At 42.7% G+C, this 15652-nt stretch overlaps 2 protein-coding genes across 2 annotated transcripts; one reads left to right on the forward strand and one right to left on the reverse strand.

The window, feature by feature from the left end:
• Window positions 1-42: 42 nt before the first annotated feature.
• Window positions 43-7889, reverse strand: rab20 (RAB20, member RAS oncogene family). The gene is made up of 3 exons (XM_082507269.1): window positions 7522-7889; window positions 5779-6267; window positions 43-1215 (listed from the first exon to the last, which is right to left on the reverse strand). The coding sequence occupies exons 2-3, from the start codon at window positions 5966-5968 to the stop codon at window positions 623-625; spliced, it is 783 nt and encodes a 260-aa protein (XP_082363395.1). The 5' UTR covers window positions 5969-6267; window positions 7522-7889; the 3' UTR covers window positions 43-622.
• A 328-nt stretch (window positions 7890-8217) lies between these two features.
• On the forward strand, window positions 8218-13900 carry naxd (NAD(P)HX dehydratase). The gene is made up of 11 exons (XM_082507265.1): window positions 8218-9120; window positions 9233-9673; window positions 9865-10015; window positions 10111-10156; window positions 10253-10341; window positions 11145-11253; window positions 11472-11522; window positions 11613-11717; window positions 11821-11941; window positions 12056-12179; window positions 13432-13900. The coding sequence occupies exons 1-11, from the start codon at window positions 8607-8609 to the stop codon at window positions 13580-13582; spliced, it is 1902 nt and encodes a 633-aa protein (XP_082363391.1). The 5' UTR covers window positions 8218-8606; the 3' UTR covers window positions 13583-13900.
• Window positions 13901-15652: the final 1752 nt, after the last annotated feature.

Genomic DNA, 15652 nt, shown 5'->3' on the forward strand with positions numbered 1-15652 from the left:
AAATCTTTATTACGATAGAATGCTTAAAAATTCGAACACCTGTATTTTTATTTATTTATTTATTTTTAAATACACTCATCGAAAAGTTCCAAAAAGTGCAGATAAAATATAAAGATCAGTTTCAACAGTGACAGAACTTTAAAGTCTGATTAATAAAACCTTAAAATTCATCATAAACAGTGCAACGTGCAGCCTAACTAATTAGTGCTGTTACATGTGCGTGAAATTCTGGTGGCGAAACGCTGACAAACGGCAGTGATGTCTGTCCTCACGAGCACGTTTGGGCTATTAGTGCAGTTCGAGTCATTAAAGTGGAAAGTTTCAGAAACAAAGAGTGATAATGCGCCGTGCATTTTATGTCCCTTCCTTACAAAGAAACATGGGAAAAATCTCTCTGGACACTATGATCTTCACAGCATCAGAAGTGTAGATTTGTGTTTTACCAAGAGGTCATTAACACGGTTTGGTCTCAGTTAAGGCAAGAGGGGGAAAAAAAGAAAAAAGAAAGGAAAAGTACCATCACAGTATGCATTTGGTCATCAGACTATCCTGGTGATTGCCTTTGGTTAAAAATGAGCCTACAGGTGGCCTCCGCCTCCTCTTCCTCACCTCTCTTTGGCCCCTAACAGCAGCCAGATCTTCCCTTCTTGCTGCCGACCATCCTGCATTCCTCTAGATCCACAGTAGGAGATTTCTGATTCTCTTGCCTCTTCCTTAGAATGGAAGGCAGCACCAGATCAAACAGCGTCTCAAACAGGGTGTCCACGTTATAGCCGGTCTTGGCACTCGTCTCGAAGCACATCTTCTCTGCTGGCAAGCTGTTCTTTTCCTCCAGGCCCTTATAGCGCAGTATTCTCCCATAAAGAGCCACTGCATCCTCATTGATCACCTGCTTGCGAAGCATCACGCCAGGTAGGGATGTAGGGGAGGCCGGCGGCGTGGGACAACCAGACAGCACCTCGCACTCCTGGTTGCACTCAGTTCGGTCCTTGACTAGGCCATCTGAGTCGTGGCATAGCTGGGCTTTGGAGTCTGTGAGATCCGCCTTGTTTCCCACTAAGGCGTAGATGCAGTCATGGTTAGCGGTGTCAGTCAGGGACAGGAAGCGCTCCTCCAGCTCAGCTAGGCTCTGCCAGTTGGTGACGTCGTAAGTGAGGATGACTGCGGCTGCACCTCGACAGTACATGGATCCCAGACCGTGGAACTGTTCCCGGCCTGAGGAGACAAAGGCAGGTCAAAAGAGTGAGTACCGACTCACCACGAGCACTCATTTTTTAAAAAAAAAAGGAAAAAAGATTTTCTGTACGAGCAACGGAAAGACATTGTGTGACAGTCAGCAGTTTGAAAACAGAAACAATCTTTGTTATTGAAATATGCAGAATGCTTGAAAGGGCGCATTGTGTGAATCCAGTGCACTTTAACCTCTACAGACTTTAACAAAAACTTTCCCCACCGGGGGGCACTGTTTTACAAGTGAGTGCACTGAGATATTTTGGGATGTTTGTTGTTGTTGCATGTTGCAGCTTTTCATATTTCCTTCTAGCCTAACCCACAATTTAAGGGCAGGAGGTCGACTAATTGTTGTGGTTTTCTTCATATTATTGTTGAGTCTTTACCTTAGGATATAATGAAACTTGAGGCGACTGTTGGGATTTGGCGCTATATAAATAAAACTGAATTTAACTTCATTACTAGAGACTAGTAAGATGTACGTAACTAGATGTTTAAACATCAATGAACTTGCATAATTAATATTTGATTGAACATATTATTCTTATTTTGTTATGGCAGAACGGCAGTTAGTGGTTCAAGGATAACTGCAGCCCCCTCTCTCTCCCTCTGATAGTTGTAAACAAGTGAGGGGGGAAAGTAAACAGATGACACCCGAGCTAAACAGTGTGGTTCTGCAGTACTTCGACATAAAAAATATGTTTGTATAAGATGGAATATGACAAGGCAACCAAAGCCAGGCTGCGTCGTAAGTTCAATGTTTGACAAAGGTATTAATCCCAAACTCCTCTTAAAAAGATCGCTGAGACCAGTTTTTGTGTGTGTGTGTGTGTGTGTGTGTGTGTGTGTGTGTGTGTGTGTGTGTGTGTGTGTGTGTATGGTTTTCCATTCACAAACAGTCGTTTTATATTAGAATGCCAATCAGTCAACTGACAGGAGTGGGTGGATTTAAACGGTCTGGAATGTAATGCTGCTGAAGGCAAATGCTACACTTCAACACCACCACAATCTACTGCCTTAAAAGTTACCATCAAGAACAGGAAGTGCCCCAATCAAACCCATTCATCCATCTTTTCTGCTTATCCAGTTCAGGGTCACAGTGAGGCTTGAGCCCATCCCAGCTATCACAGGCGAGAGCGCAGGGTAGATCCTGGACAAGTCGCATGTTGACCGCGGGGCTAAAAAACCGCCCACGCAGACACGGTGAGAACATGCAGACCTCCTTGCTGTTGCTTTGAGGTGAAAGTGTTAACCACCGTGCTTTGCAGCCTTTGTCAATCCATTCCAGGAAATAACTGAACATGCTAACCCTCACAAAGACAGATTTATAGCAAAGCTGTTTTGTTAGTGTGCTTACTTTGCTATACAAAACCTGGAAGCAGTATTTATGCATCTGCTGTGTTTTTTATCAAGTGATTGATGATTTATTAGTTTGTTTTCCCTAGCCATCATTTAAAGATACTGATGACAGACTCATATATGAAAAAGAAAAGCAGCAAACGGTACTTTTTTTTCGCCCCCCTTCTCATTGACAAATAAAGAAATTTCTTTTTTATTTCGTCAGCTCAAATGGCAGGAATGTACAACAACTTACTCAGCTCCCCTGCTTCTCTGGGAAAATACTGCTACATGTAACTTTGGAAAAGACATGTTAAAGCACGGGGACTCAATTCCTCCTGTCATAACTTCATCATGTGACTTTTAAGAGGAAGAGGCCCGACAGCATGAAGGCCCGCACAACAGAATGTAACTGAAAAGACTAGTAAAGAAGCAACCAGCTTAGAGTTTCACGGATTAACAAAAATAAGAACAACAGCACTCAAGACTTCCACACTATCACAGCTTTGTGGTGTATACCGAAATATCGGCAACAACTGAAACGACTCAGCGCTAACTGCACTCAACAGGGACTTGACACAGAGGTTGTGGAGTTGGGGAACACAGCCAGGAAATGGCTCACTGGTGACATGGCCAGACTTTCCTTATCTCGATGGTTCACCAGCTCCATTTCTGTGAAGTACATATTTGCCTAAGAAGGTTTGCCCTAATTCTTGTTTACACAACACTTGAATACAGTCAGCACCGAGCTTATTCACCAGCAGTTACTGGATTGTTCCTGTCACGACCAACAGAAAAGGCCAAATGAGTTTATCTGAATACACTGTGACACAATATTCAATATCACAGAGAAAAAACAAGCTGGCTCTGCCTATGAGAAACCCTCTATAATGAAGGGCGTTATTCACTTGGTGCATTATTAAAGGACAAATAACTGAAGAACTGACCTATATTTCACTGCACAGACAGAAATATAATGACTGACCTACATTTAACTCAATCAGTAATCATTTTAGTTTAGTCAGCAGGAAAACTGTTGGAGTTGTACTAATAATACTTTCATTTTCAGGTTACAGAGTCACAATAAAAACTTTCCTTTTGATTTCAAATCAAAACTTCAGTGGCTGTTTGTCCAATAAGTGAACAATTTCAGACACATAACATGTAAAACAGGGGTGCCAAACATAAGGCTCAAGGTCCAGAATCAGCCTGCAAAACACTCCAATGTGGCCTATTGAACGGCTTTTGAAATTTTGAAGGATGACATAAATTGTAGACTTTAGAATTCTTTTTTCAGCTTTTCCTACTGTAAAGAAAAGACGTTCCCATGACGATTCATACTACACCAATGGAAGTAAGTAATAGATAAACAATGAAATACTAGAAAGCTATAGGTTTTTTTTTTCAATATTTACTATACTAATTTCAGATTTTTATGTTGCGTTAAAAAAATAAATTATCAATTAACAAAATTTTTTCTAATTTTCTAATTACAGTGTCCATTAGTCTGCACACTGAGCTAATGGAGTTTTTTCTATAATTTCACACATTTATTTCTTATAATTTAAGCCCAAAGCAGCATTTTTTAATCAAACAGAAAAACTGAGAATTCCCCCCCCCCCCCCCCCCCCCCCCAAAAAAAAAAAAAAAAATCACAGTTCTTGTTCTTATGTTAAAATAGCTCAGTAATGTAAACTTAAACTTCTTTACACTGACAGAAAAGGGAGTTTCACTGGTCTTGCCCAGCTAAAATCAATGTAAAATAAGTTTGACATTCTTCATATAAAATGTAAAGTTTAATTTTCTGGTAAAAAATTACTATTAAAAAAAATAAAGAAAAATACCCTAAGCACTGGAGCCCAAAGCACAATTGAACACACACAGTCTAGTTTTAGGGGCTCCAAATTTATTCACACTTTTCCACCAAATCAGAAAAGCAGTGGTTGTATTTTCTGAAGCCTCGTACAAATACATGTGACCATTTCTGCAGAAGTACCCAGATGATATTTCTCTATCGGGTCACACTTGCACAAATTGAGCAACACAAGTCAAGACAAAACATGCTTCTTTCCTTGTTCAGCACAAAGGAGGTGAACATGGGAACTGATTTAAGAAATGGAGCATTTTCGGTAAATTAGGACAAAGGCCAGCATGTAAAAACATGTGGGGTTTGTCCAGGGGGTGTTTGTCTGCATAGTGGGTGATTTTCTGGCAGCACCTTTGAGTTTTAAAGAGAGAAGTTGTTTTTTGTGGGGGAGTTTTTGTGTGTGTTACTTTAATCAGTTACATTCATTATTAATACACTTTTGATTCTTCATGACTAAAATATCTGCCATTACCTGTGATGATAACAAACTAAAACTGATATTCTCTTGCTCTTTGAAAGCCCACTTATCAAAAAGAAAGAAAGACGAAAAACTGGTTTGTTTTCCAGAATAGCTGACTGACAGATCTTTATGTCACAATTACCGTTAATACTGCATAATACCCAGAACAGATGTCCGTGTTTCTGATGTTGGTGGGACCATATATACGAAAGTTACTTCTTCAGGATTCCTCGTGGTTGAGATTCTCAAATAAATGAATAAATGAGAAATTAATCCCTACTTTTAGTTTTTTTTTTTTCCCCGAAGCATTTTTCTCCCTTGAGCCCAACTAACTGCAAAGATATCCTGGTGTCGCTTTTAATACATCATGCTTACAGTGCAGTATTGTGATAACATCATAATAGTGAGTAACGCATCATGATTGTACTGTAACATGAAATACTCCTTATCTTGACTTTTTTTTTTTTAAATGGTAGAAATCTCTTTAATATGTCACTTAAAAGTCGTATTTTCTTTAAATATTAAAGTAGTCCCTTGAAGGGGAAGTGAAACGGACTTTTTTCCATGCAGACCAAATGAAAACTCCACTTATTTCCTATCTACCCACAGATCAATAAATACCATGCTTATTTTTGAGGAACTCGGTCAGCTTTTACGATAAGATCGACTCTGGAAATATTTTTAAAAAGTGACTAAAGCGAATAAAAGTCAGACTAAAAGCTTAGGCCGTCTGAACAGACAGAGAGGTCACATGGCAGTGATTACCTCAGATGAACGGATCATTCCCTATCAGGTAAACAAAGGCACTGAACCACCGGAAGAAGGCACGTTAAGAGTCTAGATTAAACATTGGGGAAAGGGGGTAGAGTAAAGGATGGATTACCAGCTGTGTCCCATATTGAGATATTGTAAGGTCCCCATTGTTTGAGGAAAAATGCCCCTCCGACGGTGCTGACGGTCTCTTTGAACTTCCTCTCCATGTACCTGTGGAGCAGCGACGTCTTCCCCACGTTCATGTCTCCCAGGAGAACAACCTTGACGTCAGGCCTCTTCATCTTCGACACCTCGGGCATGACGCTGGCTTGTTCGGGTCCCGCTATTTTATTTCTCTGACGCTCGGAGCGAAGACGCGCTCTAACTCGTGAAAAACACCGCAGGCTGGTCGCGAATTCCTCTGACAAACGTCATTTTCTGAACGAAAGTTCACTTCTGATAACGTGTCTATCCGGTGTTAGCTCATTCTCAAATCTGCTGTCCAAGTCCGAACTTCAAAAAGTCACTGAGGTAAAACAGGAAGTAGATGACGAGCCGCAGACCAACAAGGAGATTTTGCTCTGAACCGTGTCTTCCAGGTGGAGGACGTGGGCGGCCTCTAGTGGACAGTGGGAACAAAATAATAATAATAATAATAATAATAATAATAATAATAATAATAATAATAATAACTGTGCCTAAGTCAAATAAGTTTAAGTGTATAGGCTGTATATGCTGCTGGGAAATAATCATAAATAAAAACTACTTAGTCAATATTGGTATTATTAAAAAAGATTGAGGGCAGCCTTTTGAGTAGGACAATTTTCCACACAATGACAAAAAAAGGGACAGAGTTGCATTGAAACTACAAAGACCCCTGTCTGATTTTCTTCTTCTTCTTTCATTAAAATGCACTGACAGCAAATATTACATAATATACCTCTCCTCAAAGCATTCCTTATGGTTATATTTATGCCTTTAGTGTGGTGTTAGTAGCAGTCTCCAAGGCTTAAGTGTGATTTGAGTGGTCAAGCCTGAAGTTGTTTTATGCCTACCAGACAAAACCCAGGGAGAAAAGTAAAACTGTCTATAATTCCGATTTGTAATTAGTCGGTGGGCGGGTATTAGTTTTCAAACTAAGCATAACACACATTCTTCTGGGATTTTACGCTCTCTTAGTGGTATACGTGTCGCTTAATTGTGTTTTTCTGTTAGTTTGGAGGATTAAAAAATATTTTTTTTGTTGTCAGGCTGAGACAAATGGCTAAAAAATGCCAATGTGGTCTCTAAAATCTGGACCAAAAACATGATGATGATGATGATGATGATGATGATTATAATTATTAGCTGAGAAATAAATATTCATTCACTTTATGCCAATGGCCTGCCTAAAATGTAGACTGATATTTGTAAGAAAGTAAAAAATATTCAACAATCATGTTTCTGCTTCGATCGAAACATGTGATCTATTCACAATAAATATAACAATAACTAGAAGAAAGTTAGATAAACAGTTACAGTTACAAAATATTTTAATTTAATTTAAATGAAGACTTGATAAATAAAAATAGGCTACACTTTCTACGTAAAATATTTTTTTTGACATGCTTCTAAAATTATGTGTGTATGGAATCTCGTGCCTGACAGTTCACGTGTGTTCGCCTGTTACCACCTCTACACTTTCATAGTGCATAGTAGGACTGACCTCCTGAAGAGTTCTTTATGGCAGAGGGGTTGAATAATGAGTATTAAAAAATACAAAACTTCTAAAAACAGAGGCAAACAGACGGTTATACTTGCAATATGGCTGGAAAAAAACTTAAAATCAGCACAAATAGATGAAAACTGCAAATAAACTTAAAAACATCTGCACCTTATTACTCTTCTGTGTGTATTTTGATGTGTGCTTCATTTTATTATGGAGGAGGGCTTGTCTCAGAATCCGGCCCTGCTGAAGCAGCGCATGCTTAAACCTGCTTCCGGTTTGATGGCTCGTCGACAGCAGATTTCACCCTCAGCCCACTTGGATGTAGGAGTGTCCGAGCAGCCTTTAAAGGCATCACACGCTTCCTGTAGTACTGCGCTGGGTTATAGGGCGCCTCATGATCAGGCTAACTTGCGTTCACTTGTCGGCGTTGAAGCGCAGCTCCAGTTTAGGTAAGGACAGCTGAGTGCCACAGAGGGCTGTGCAGCCCGTGATAAAGCTCCGAGAGTGGGTGACTGCAGTCAGACAAACAATGAGAGCATGCCTCAACAGATTCAAGCGCTCGCTTTTTGCTCGATCCCAGTTGCACTGTCGCTTATCGCCGCCTTGGCCTGTTTAAACGAGAAAGGTAAAAGAGACTGACGTTATCTCAAAGTTTTACTTCATTAAAACTTAGCCTTAGACTGTAACGTTAGGTGAGCCGTTAGAGTCGTCCAGTGCTCTCCGTGTTGGCCGAGCAGCTGACAGTTTGGCTCGTTGTTGAGGTGAGGTGGGTCTCTAGGACCCCGCAGAAATGCGTTCGCGGGGCGGGGGACCAGGCGGAGAAAGGTGAAGTTAACCTCAAAGGACTGATCAGAGGTCAGTTTGGACATTTACTCGATGTAGTGTTACCGCTTGAAAACGGCTCTTGTAGCCGATCTCCTGTCGGTTTATCCCAGAGCTACGCATTTTGACGACACGAATGAGATAAACACAGAAGGCTAGGCTTTTAGCTAGCTAACAAATAGTTTGACCTGCACACGTTGTGATGATCTTCAAGTTTAAGACCAAAATTATTACCCCGGCTGGTCCTTCTGAGCTAGCGAAATGGCCGTTTGTCGTTGTTTGGGCTGACGGTGGTCCGCGGCATTGATGCGGCTGAGCGCAGAGACCCAGAGCAAACGGCCGTCATAATCCGCAGTGTCAACATCTCCAATCAACTTATTCCCCGGGGGTGGAGGTTACGCCGGGAGACGGCCTGTTTTGGATCAGCTATGCAAGCGAACACAACGCGGGGCTTCCTCTGGTCGGACGTGGAGACGAGGACGCTGCTGAACATCTGGGGAGAGCAGGACATCCAGGCGGCGCTGGATGGAAACTTCCGAAACAGCTTCGTGTACCGCGACGTCTCCCGGAGGCTGGGAGCCATGGGGTTTGAAAGGACGCCCGAGCAGTGTAGGGTGCGGATCAAGAGCCTCAAGAGGCAGTACTTGTTGGCGAAGGAGGGCAATCTGCGGAATAATGGGCAGTATCACAAGATCTGCAAGTTTTATGACACCATGGAGAGGATTTTGAGTAACCGGCCGAGTCTGGACGCCCAGGAGTTTATAGACAGCGGTGCGGGAGGAGAGGAGGCCGTCGATGGCCCGGAGGAGGATGGGGAAGATGCTCAGGATGCTTACTCTGAGAGCACAGGGGAGTGTCCTTATCCCGCTGAGACTGAAGTCAAGTTGGAATACCCAACTGTTCCCATCCCCATTCCGGTTAAAGTGACAGTGGGGAATAATGGTGAGTCCAACCTTATCCACTATCACTTTTTCGTGGCTTTATCATGTTTCAGTGCCTCGAGTGTGACTCGAGTATGTGTGCTAAAATAATGTCACACCCTTCTCCACTTCAGGGACTTGTGCGAAGCCGCCTAACACCAGCCAGTCGGCCAGCTGTTTGTCAGCCAGAGCACCCAAACGGCCCAGGAAGCGACGCGCCAATTTCCCCATGGAGAAGCTGATGGAGCAGTTCCTGGAGCAGAGCGCCCAAGCCGAGGACAACTTCTACCGGATGGAGGAGCAGCGCTTGCAAGCAGAAGACCGGCGCCGGGAAGCTGAGCATGCCCGGGAACTGCAGATGCTTCAGATGCTTGGTCAGATGTTCGCCAGCATCTCCTCCTCCGGCTCAGCATCCGCTCCGTCCAAGACGGCGAATCCTGGCCGCGCTCCGGTCATTTCCAGTACCTCCCCGTCGCATACACGTGGCCACTCCGGTCACCCCAAACGCCCTTCGCCCCAGACAGACTCTCTCACACAGCAGAATCCATTTCTGAGCGCAGACCCTCAGGCGTTAGGTATTTAGTTCCGGCGCTACGCGTGAAGCCTTGATGTGGAGAGAAACCTGAAGGCAGATTAGCTGTAACGTGAAAGATCACACTCAGTTATTATTCTTATTTTGGATCGTGTTAGTGTGTTTTTGTTGTCGACCACAGTGGTTTGAAACTAGCTCGTACGCTGAACACTCTCACTTTGTTTATCTCCTCAGTTTTTGAGCGCTTCTACGGTTTGGGCTCCACGTCGCACAGAGGTATGGAGGATGACATCCTGCCACTGGTAAAGAACATAGTCCCTCCGCTGACATCCAAAAAACACAAGGGACAAGATGGACGTATTGGGATCATTGGAGGATGTCAAGAGTATGTTGCATAAAAGATTCCTGCATGATTTAAAAGAAAAAAACAAATTCAGTGGAACATTTGCCCTAATTTCTCTTCATCTCTAATCTCTAAAGCTACACTGGAGCTCCTTACTTTGCTGCCATCTCTGCTTTAAAAGTGGTAGGCAGTAAAGCTTGACTATCAATTTTGTCCATTCATTTTTTAATTTTTTTTTCTAATTGTATATTGTATATACATTTTTTTTCTCATCTCCAGGGGGCTGACTTGTCTCACGTGTTCTGCACCAAAGATGCTGCAGTTGTAATCAAATCATACAGCCCTGAGCTCATAGTCCATCCAGTTCTGTAAGTACAGAGCCAATAATAATCTTTCTGTAGGATTTGAAGTAGCTGGTAGCAGTTGGATCATTGAGAGTGCAATGGTGTGTATTTATTAGCATTATGCACTGGTATTTGGATGCATTCACAAATGTTACACAGTGTGTTATTGCAAGCAAAAACATCAAAGTTTACCCAGGCTTTGTGGCGAGGCATACGATTTTCAAAATAAATAGTTGCGCACGTTTTCTTTTTTTGTTGTGAGTTGTAATGTTATTTGGAGCCAAATTCTGCATTTCACTATCATCACTCTACTCCGTTGTATTAAACGTTGCGTGTTATAATTAACACGCTGCTTTCTCACAATGATTCTGTAATCACTGTCCTAAATATTTAAATTTCTGACATTTGTCAGATCATGAACAGGTAGTGTCATAATTCTGGGTATTCTGTCAGTGTGACAGTACAAACCTTCACAGCTCACGCTTACTTGTCGTGGCTGGAGCGGCTTGGGAACCTTACAGTAACATTAATGACTGCGTTTCAGTTTGGTGAGCCTGTGCCAGTGTGCTCTTAGAAAGCCATTATTAGCTTGTTATAGCAAAAAAATGTTAAAAGGCTCATTTCTCTACAAGAGGCACTTACAGAAAACATTAACATCGACTGCTTTCTATTTGTGTTTGCTCACTTCAGAGACCCGTTACAGTGTTATCAGTCTTCACTTTGTGTGTGTGTGTGTGTGTGTTTTCCTTGCAAACTAATTGGAAAATTTGGGATTAATTGTGCATTCCAGCATGTCTGACAATCTGTGTGTATGTGTGTGAATGAAGGGACAGTCCTAACGCAGTGGAAGAAATAGAAAAATGGCTTCCAAGACTACACGGACTTGTGGTGGGACCAGGCTTAGGAAGAGAAGACTTATTATTGAAAACAGCAAAGGCACGTGGAGCACATTCATTCTTCCTTGCGCTTAACACAGTCTCGGCTACTCTGCTAGATACTTCTGCATAAGCATGGCAGACTAGTCTTATTGCTAGCACTTGTTATAGCACAAGTGTTACTGGTGGCTGATAAATTACTACTTCTTTTTTTCCCCCCACCCCAACGGAAGGCTTATTAAAGACAGACCCTGTGCTCTCTCTCTCTCTCTATTTCAGGAGGTCATTGAGAAGTCGAAAGCAAGAGATATCCCCATAGTCATTGATGCAGTAAGTCTTGATAAAATAAAGTCCCAGATGTGGAGCGGAAGGTGTTTCATTTGCTAAGTCATACATAGTGTGTGTGATCATTCTTAACAGGATGGATTATGGCTGGTTACACAGCAACCATCTGTTATCCAAGGGTACCAGAAGGGCATCCTTACGCCTAACTTCATGGAATTCACTCGATTGTATGAGGCATTGGTAAGTTTCTTGGCACATTTCAGTCCCACTCACTAGTTGACAGCAAATAACATGTGATCTTCTATGCTGATGTGTGTCTTTTTACGTTGTCTGTGTGCATTAGCACCATGAGCCCATGGACAGCAGTGATTATCAGCGGAGCGTCATGCAGCTCAGTGTAGCTATGGGCAACCTCACCTTGGTGCTGAAGGGGGAGCAGGATTTCATCACAGATGGCAGCAAAGGTTGGCATCAAACAGAACGTGCTTTAATTTCTTCCGGCTGATCGTTCACTCTGTTTATTCTCAGATGCTTCGGAGCTCCTTTTGTGACGCTGTGTCGTGTGCTGCTGTTTGTAGTGTACTCATGCAATTTAGAAGGCAGCGGGAGACGATGCGGTGGACAGGGGGATCTCCTTTCTGGATCTATGGGAGTGCTGGCACACTGGGCCCATGCTGCTTCCACAGCAGGAATGATCAGAAGGTGAAGGCATGATTTTTGCTTTTTGTGCTATGTTTTTTTTTTTTTTTTTTTTTTTGCCTGTCCCATTTGGTTCTTTAGCCATCAGAATTGTTGTCTGAAGACCAACAAGGATACCCAATGGATTTACTTTGCCAAATGGATCATCGTGGCATTGCCGTATTGGTCCATTTGGTCGATCTTTGTTTTTATTATTTATTATATTTTATTTTCAGATGTTACAGACGGGACAGACATGCGTGAGGGATAGGAAAAGAAAGAGGAAGGAAAGGAAAAACAGAAGGGGAGAGGGACAGTGAGAAAGGGGGGAGAAAAAAAAGTAAAAATCTCCTGGATCACCTGTTGAGAGAAGAATAGAAAACAAGCAAAAAACAAAAAAAACAAAGCAACATACTAAACACAACACCATCGCATTAATCTAGCTAAGTGTAAACAGCAGTAAATACTAAATATTCAATGTTGTTGTGCAGCACGCAGGACAGTTGTGCTTCGAAGTAGCGGCCAAGAAAGGTGTAATTTAAGTCTACGAGCAGTGAACACCCGTGTGCATACCTGTGTGGATCAGCGTGCTTGTATTCCAAAGGTTTCTCCATGTAACGATCTGCTAGGGAGTGTGGAGGGGCCACAGCCCCGTCCTCCAGGGTATGAAGCAGGTATGGAGGAGATCAAAACTCCAGATATCCAGAGGCCCCCAGAACACAAGAGACCATGGAAGACCAACAGAGGGGCAGCCGCGCCACTGTCCCAGTAAGAGCTGAGGAGAGTCCCAGATGAGGGTTCACTCAGCAGCCGCGGAGCAGAAGCTAGGGGGAGTTGCAGTGACGCGCCCGTGAGCTCCGCCGGCAGCCAGCTGTGCCTGAGTGACCGAGCCCCAGGCCGAGAGACCGGGGGCACCCCACCTCCGAAGTGGACCGAGCGAGCCCCAGGTTCCAGGCCCCAATAAGCGGCCGCCAAGGAGTGAGCTATGTTTGAATGAATGTATAGGCCAAGCTTTTCAGGGCTCAATGGATAAAAAATAGTTTTTTTTTAAATATATTTACACACATTAGCTACAGAGTGCACTGATTTACATGCTGAGAGTGTGTAAAAATTATCACCAAACGTTCTAACCACTTCTCTCGATGATTTTTTGGCTTTTCCTATGTAATGAATGCATAAAGTGTGATGTTGCACAGAGAAATGTACGTGTTCACTTTATTTGGATGTATATTCTCTTTTTTTTCCCCCCTTCTTCTTTCCCTTTGCTCCCCTATAGTATGAATCCATCAGTGGTTGCTGCATTTGGTGCTTGTTCGCTCACCAGGCAGTGCAACAGTCAAGCATTCCAGCGGCACGGCAGGTCCACCACCACGTCAGACATGATCCAGGAGATCAGCTCAGCCTTCAAAAAGCTGTTCGAAAGCTAAAAACAGTCAGCGATGCAAACAGTTGTAAAAAGAGAATAAATTTTACGCTCCTAACGTAACCTTTTTGGGATTGAAAGAAATGTTTTTCTTTAGCTGAATTTTAATGACTGATTTGAACCCGGAATCGAAATTTGGTGCAAAATATACACACTGACATGTTGTTTGTGTTGTGTTTAATGGAAAAGTAACAAAAAGAAAACCACTAGTTGAATAATGAATGCCTTCACCAAGCCCACCAAAGAGACTGAGACATTAGGATGAATGGGCTCACACTAAACCAGAAACCTGTATACGTTTTGAAATAAATTATAAATGTGATTTTGTTTGTTTGTTTGTTTGTTTGTTTCGACAAAGTTCTTAAACGCCATCATGGAAGTATTACTGGGTGAGTGACTGCAGAAAACGTGACTTTTATAGAGTCAGTGGGGAATATTAACTTGTAAAGTCCATGAAAACCGATACCTGCTGGACAACAAAGTGTTTTGGTTGGTTGCAGCATCGTAAACCTAAAAGCAGAAGAGTGAGGCGTGTGTGATTCGTGTAAAGTATGCGGCGCATGCGCATAGCTGAATTAGCCGACAGCTAGCTCCGTTGTTGCGAGTCCACCGTAGTTACACACACACACGCACTACCTAGCGTTAGCAACAAGACCCACAGCAGCATCACAGAGTCTGTAAGGTTAACTCGGAGTATTCACAGGTAAGTTTACTCACCCTCCGCTTATATGGCAACTGAATGTGTGTGGCGAGGTATCTGCTCTGTATTTCCGTAAGGATTGGAGCTGAATTTCGTTTAGTATTGTTATAAGCTAGTCGGCTAATCCAGCTAACAGACACGCCGAAGCCAACGCGTAAAGACCACTTTAAAGTGCCAAAGCAGTAAAAGACCATTCTGTTTGTCCGCGTTGTGTTAGCTAGAATTGTCCGTAAATGTTCAGTGGGTGCTTAATGTGTTGAAGGTGAAACGTATTCACTTCGGTGACCGTTGTTCAAAGCGTTGTTTGCAGTGTTGGGGAGTAACGGAATACATGTACCGCCGTTACGTATTTAAAATACAAAATATGAGTAACTGTATTCCGTTACAGTTAACGTTTAAAAAGGTGGTATTCAGAATACAGTTACTTTGTTGAAATAAATGGATTACACGGCGGTACTTTCCTGTTTCATATTGTCGCGGGTCAGGACTGTTTGGGTTTTGTTTGACAGCTACGTGCTGTTGTTCCAGGCGGCAGCGTTACGGTTGCCATGGTTACAGGGCGACGCTCTCTCTCTCTCTCTGCGATTGTGTGTTTCCTGGGTGAGAGAGAGCGCCTTTTCGTTGTTGTTGTGCTAAGCTAACGGGCAGAATGCTACAAGCATAGCTCTAAAGAATGTAGCATCGTGGGCAGTGTAGTCCGTGCTGCAGGGAGAATGGACTGCCATACACGTTATGTGTCTGTGAGCGCGAGGAGGGAGAATAACGTTTACACCGTAACTTTAAGCTAGCACCATAAAGACGGTAAAACACGTAATAATATCTACAAATGCATCTTAAAGCTGTTATATTAGCACTCTGTGTATTACTAACATAACCACATTAACATTACTGACACTCGCTGCCTTTTAATAGTCATTCTATAAATGCTGTCCGTGTAAATGGTCTTACCTGTAAACACTGCATATCCACCGGATTCCAGCCAGAGTGGATTCTGGAGTCTTCCACGCTCCTGTTAGTGATCCTCCATCTGGATGGATGAGAACAACCTTCTGAACAATCTAGCAGGAGATGGCCCATATCTATGGGACTGATTTGTGCCAATAACGCCCATTGTATGGACTGATAACAGCCGAAGTGGGTGAATAAAGTCACCCAGTAGCTAGCTGTGCCATTACCCAGCATACATCACTCCCTCCATAAATGCAATAAACCATACAAAAGTATCGTTCTACCTGTTTTTCAGGTAGTTGTTTACATTATATAATTTATTGTGTTCAGTATACGTCACTACAATGTGATTTCGGAAATATACGGACAACAGGCTCTTCCGCGGCAATCTCTTCAATCGGAGGACCCTTCACGTCAATTCCCGAC

Source organism: Aulonocara stuartgranti (genome assembly GCF_965226115.1).
Source record: "Aulonocara stuartgranti genome assembly, chromosome: 16".
NCBI lineage: Eukaryota > Metazoa > Chordata > Actinopteri > Cichliformes > Cichlidae > Aulonocara > Aulonocara stuartgranti.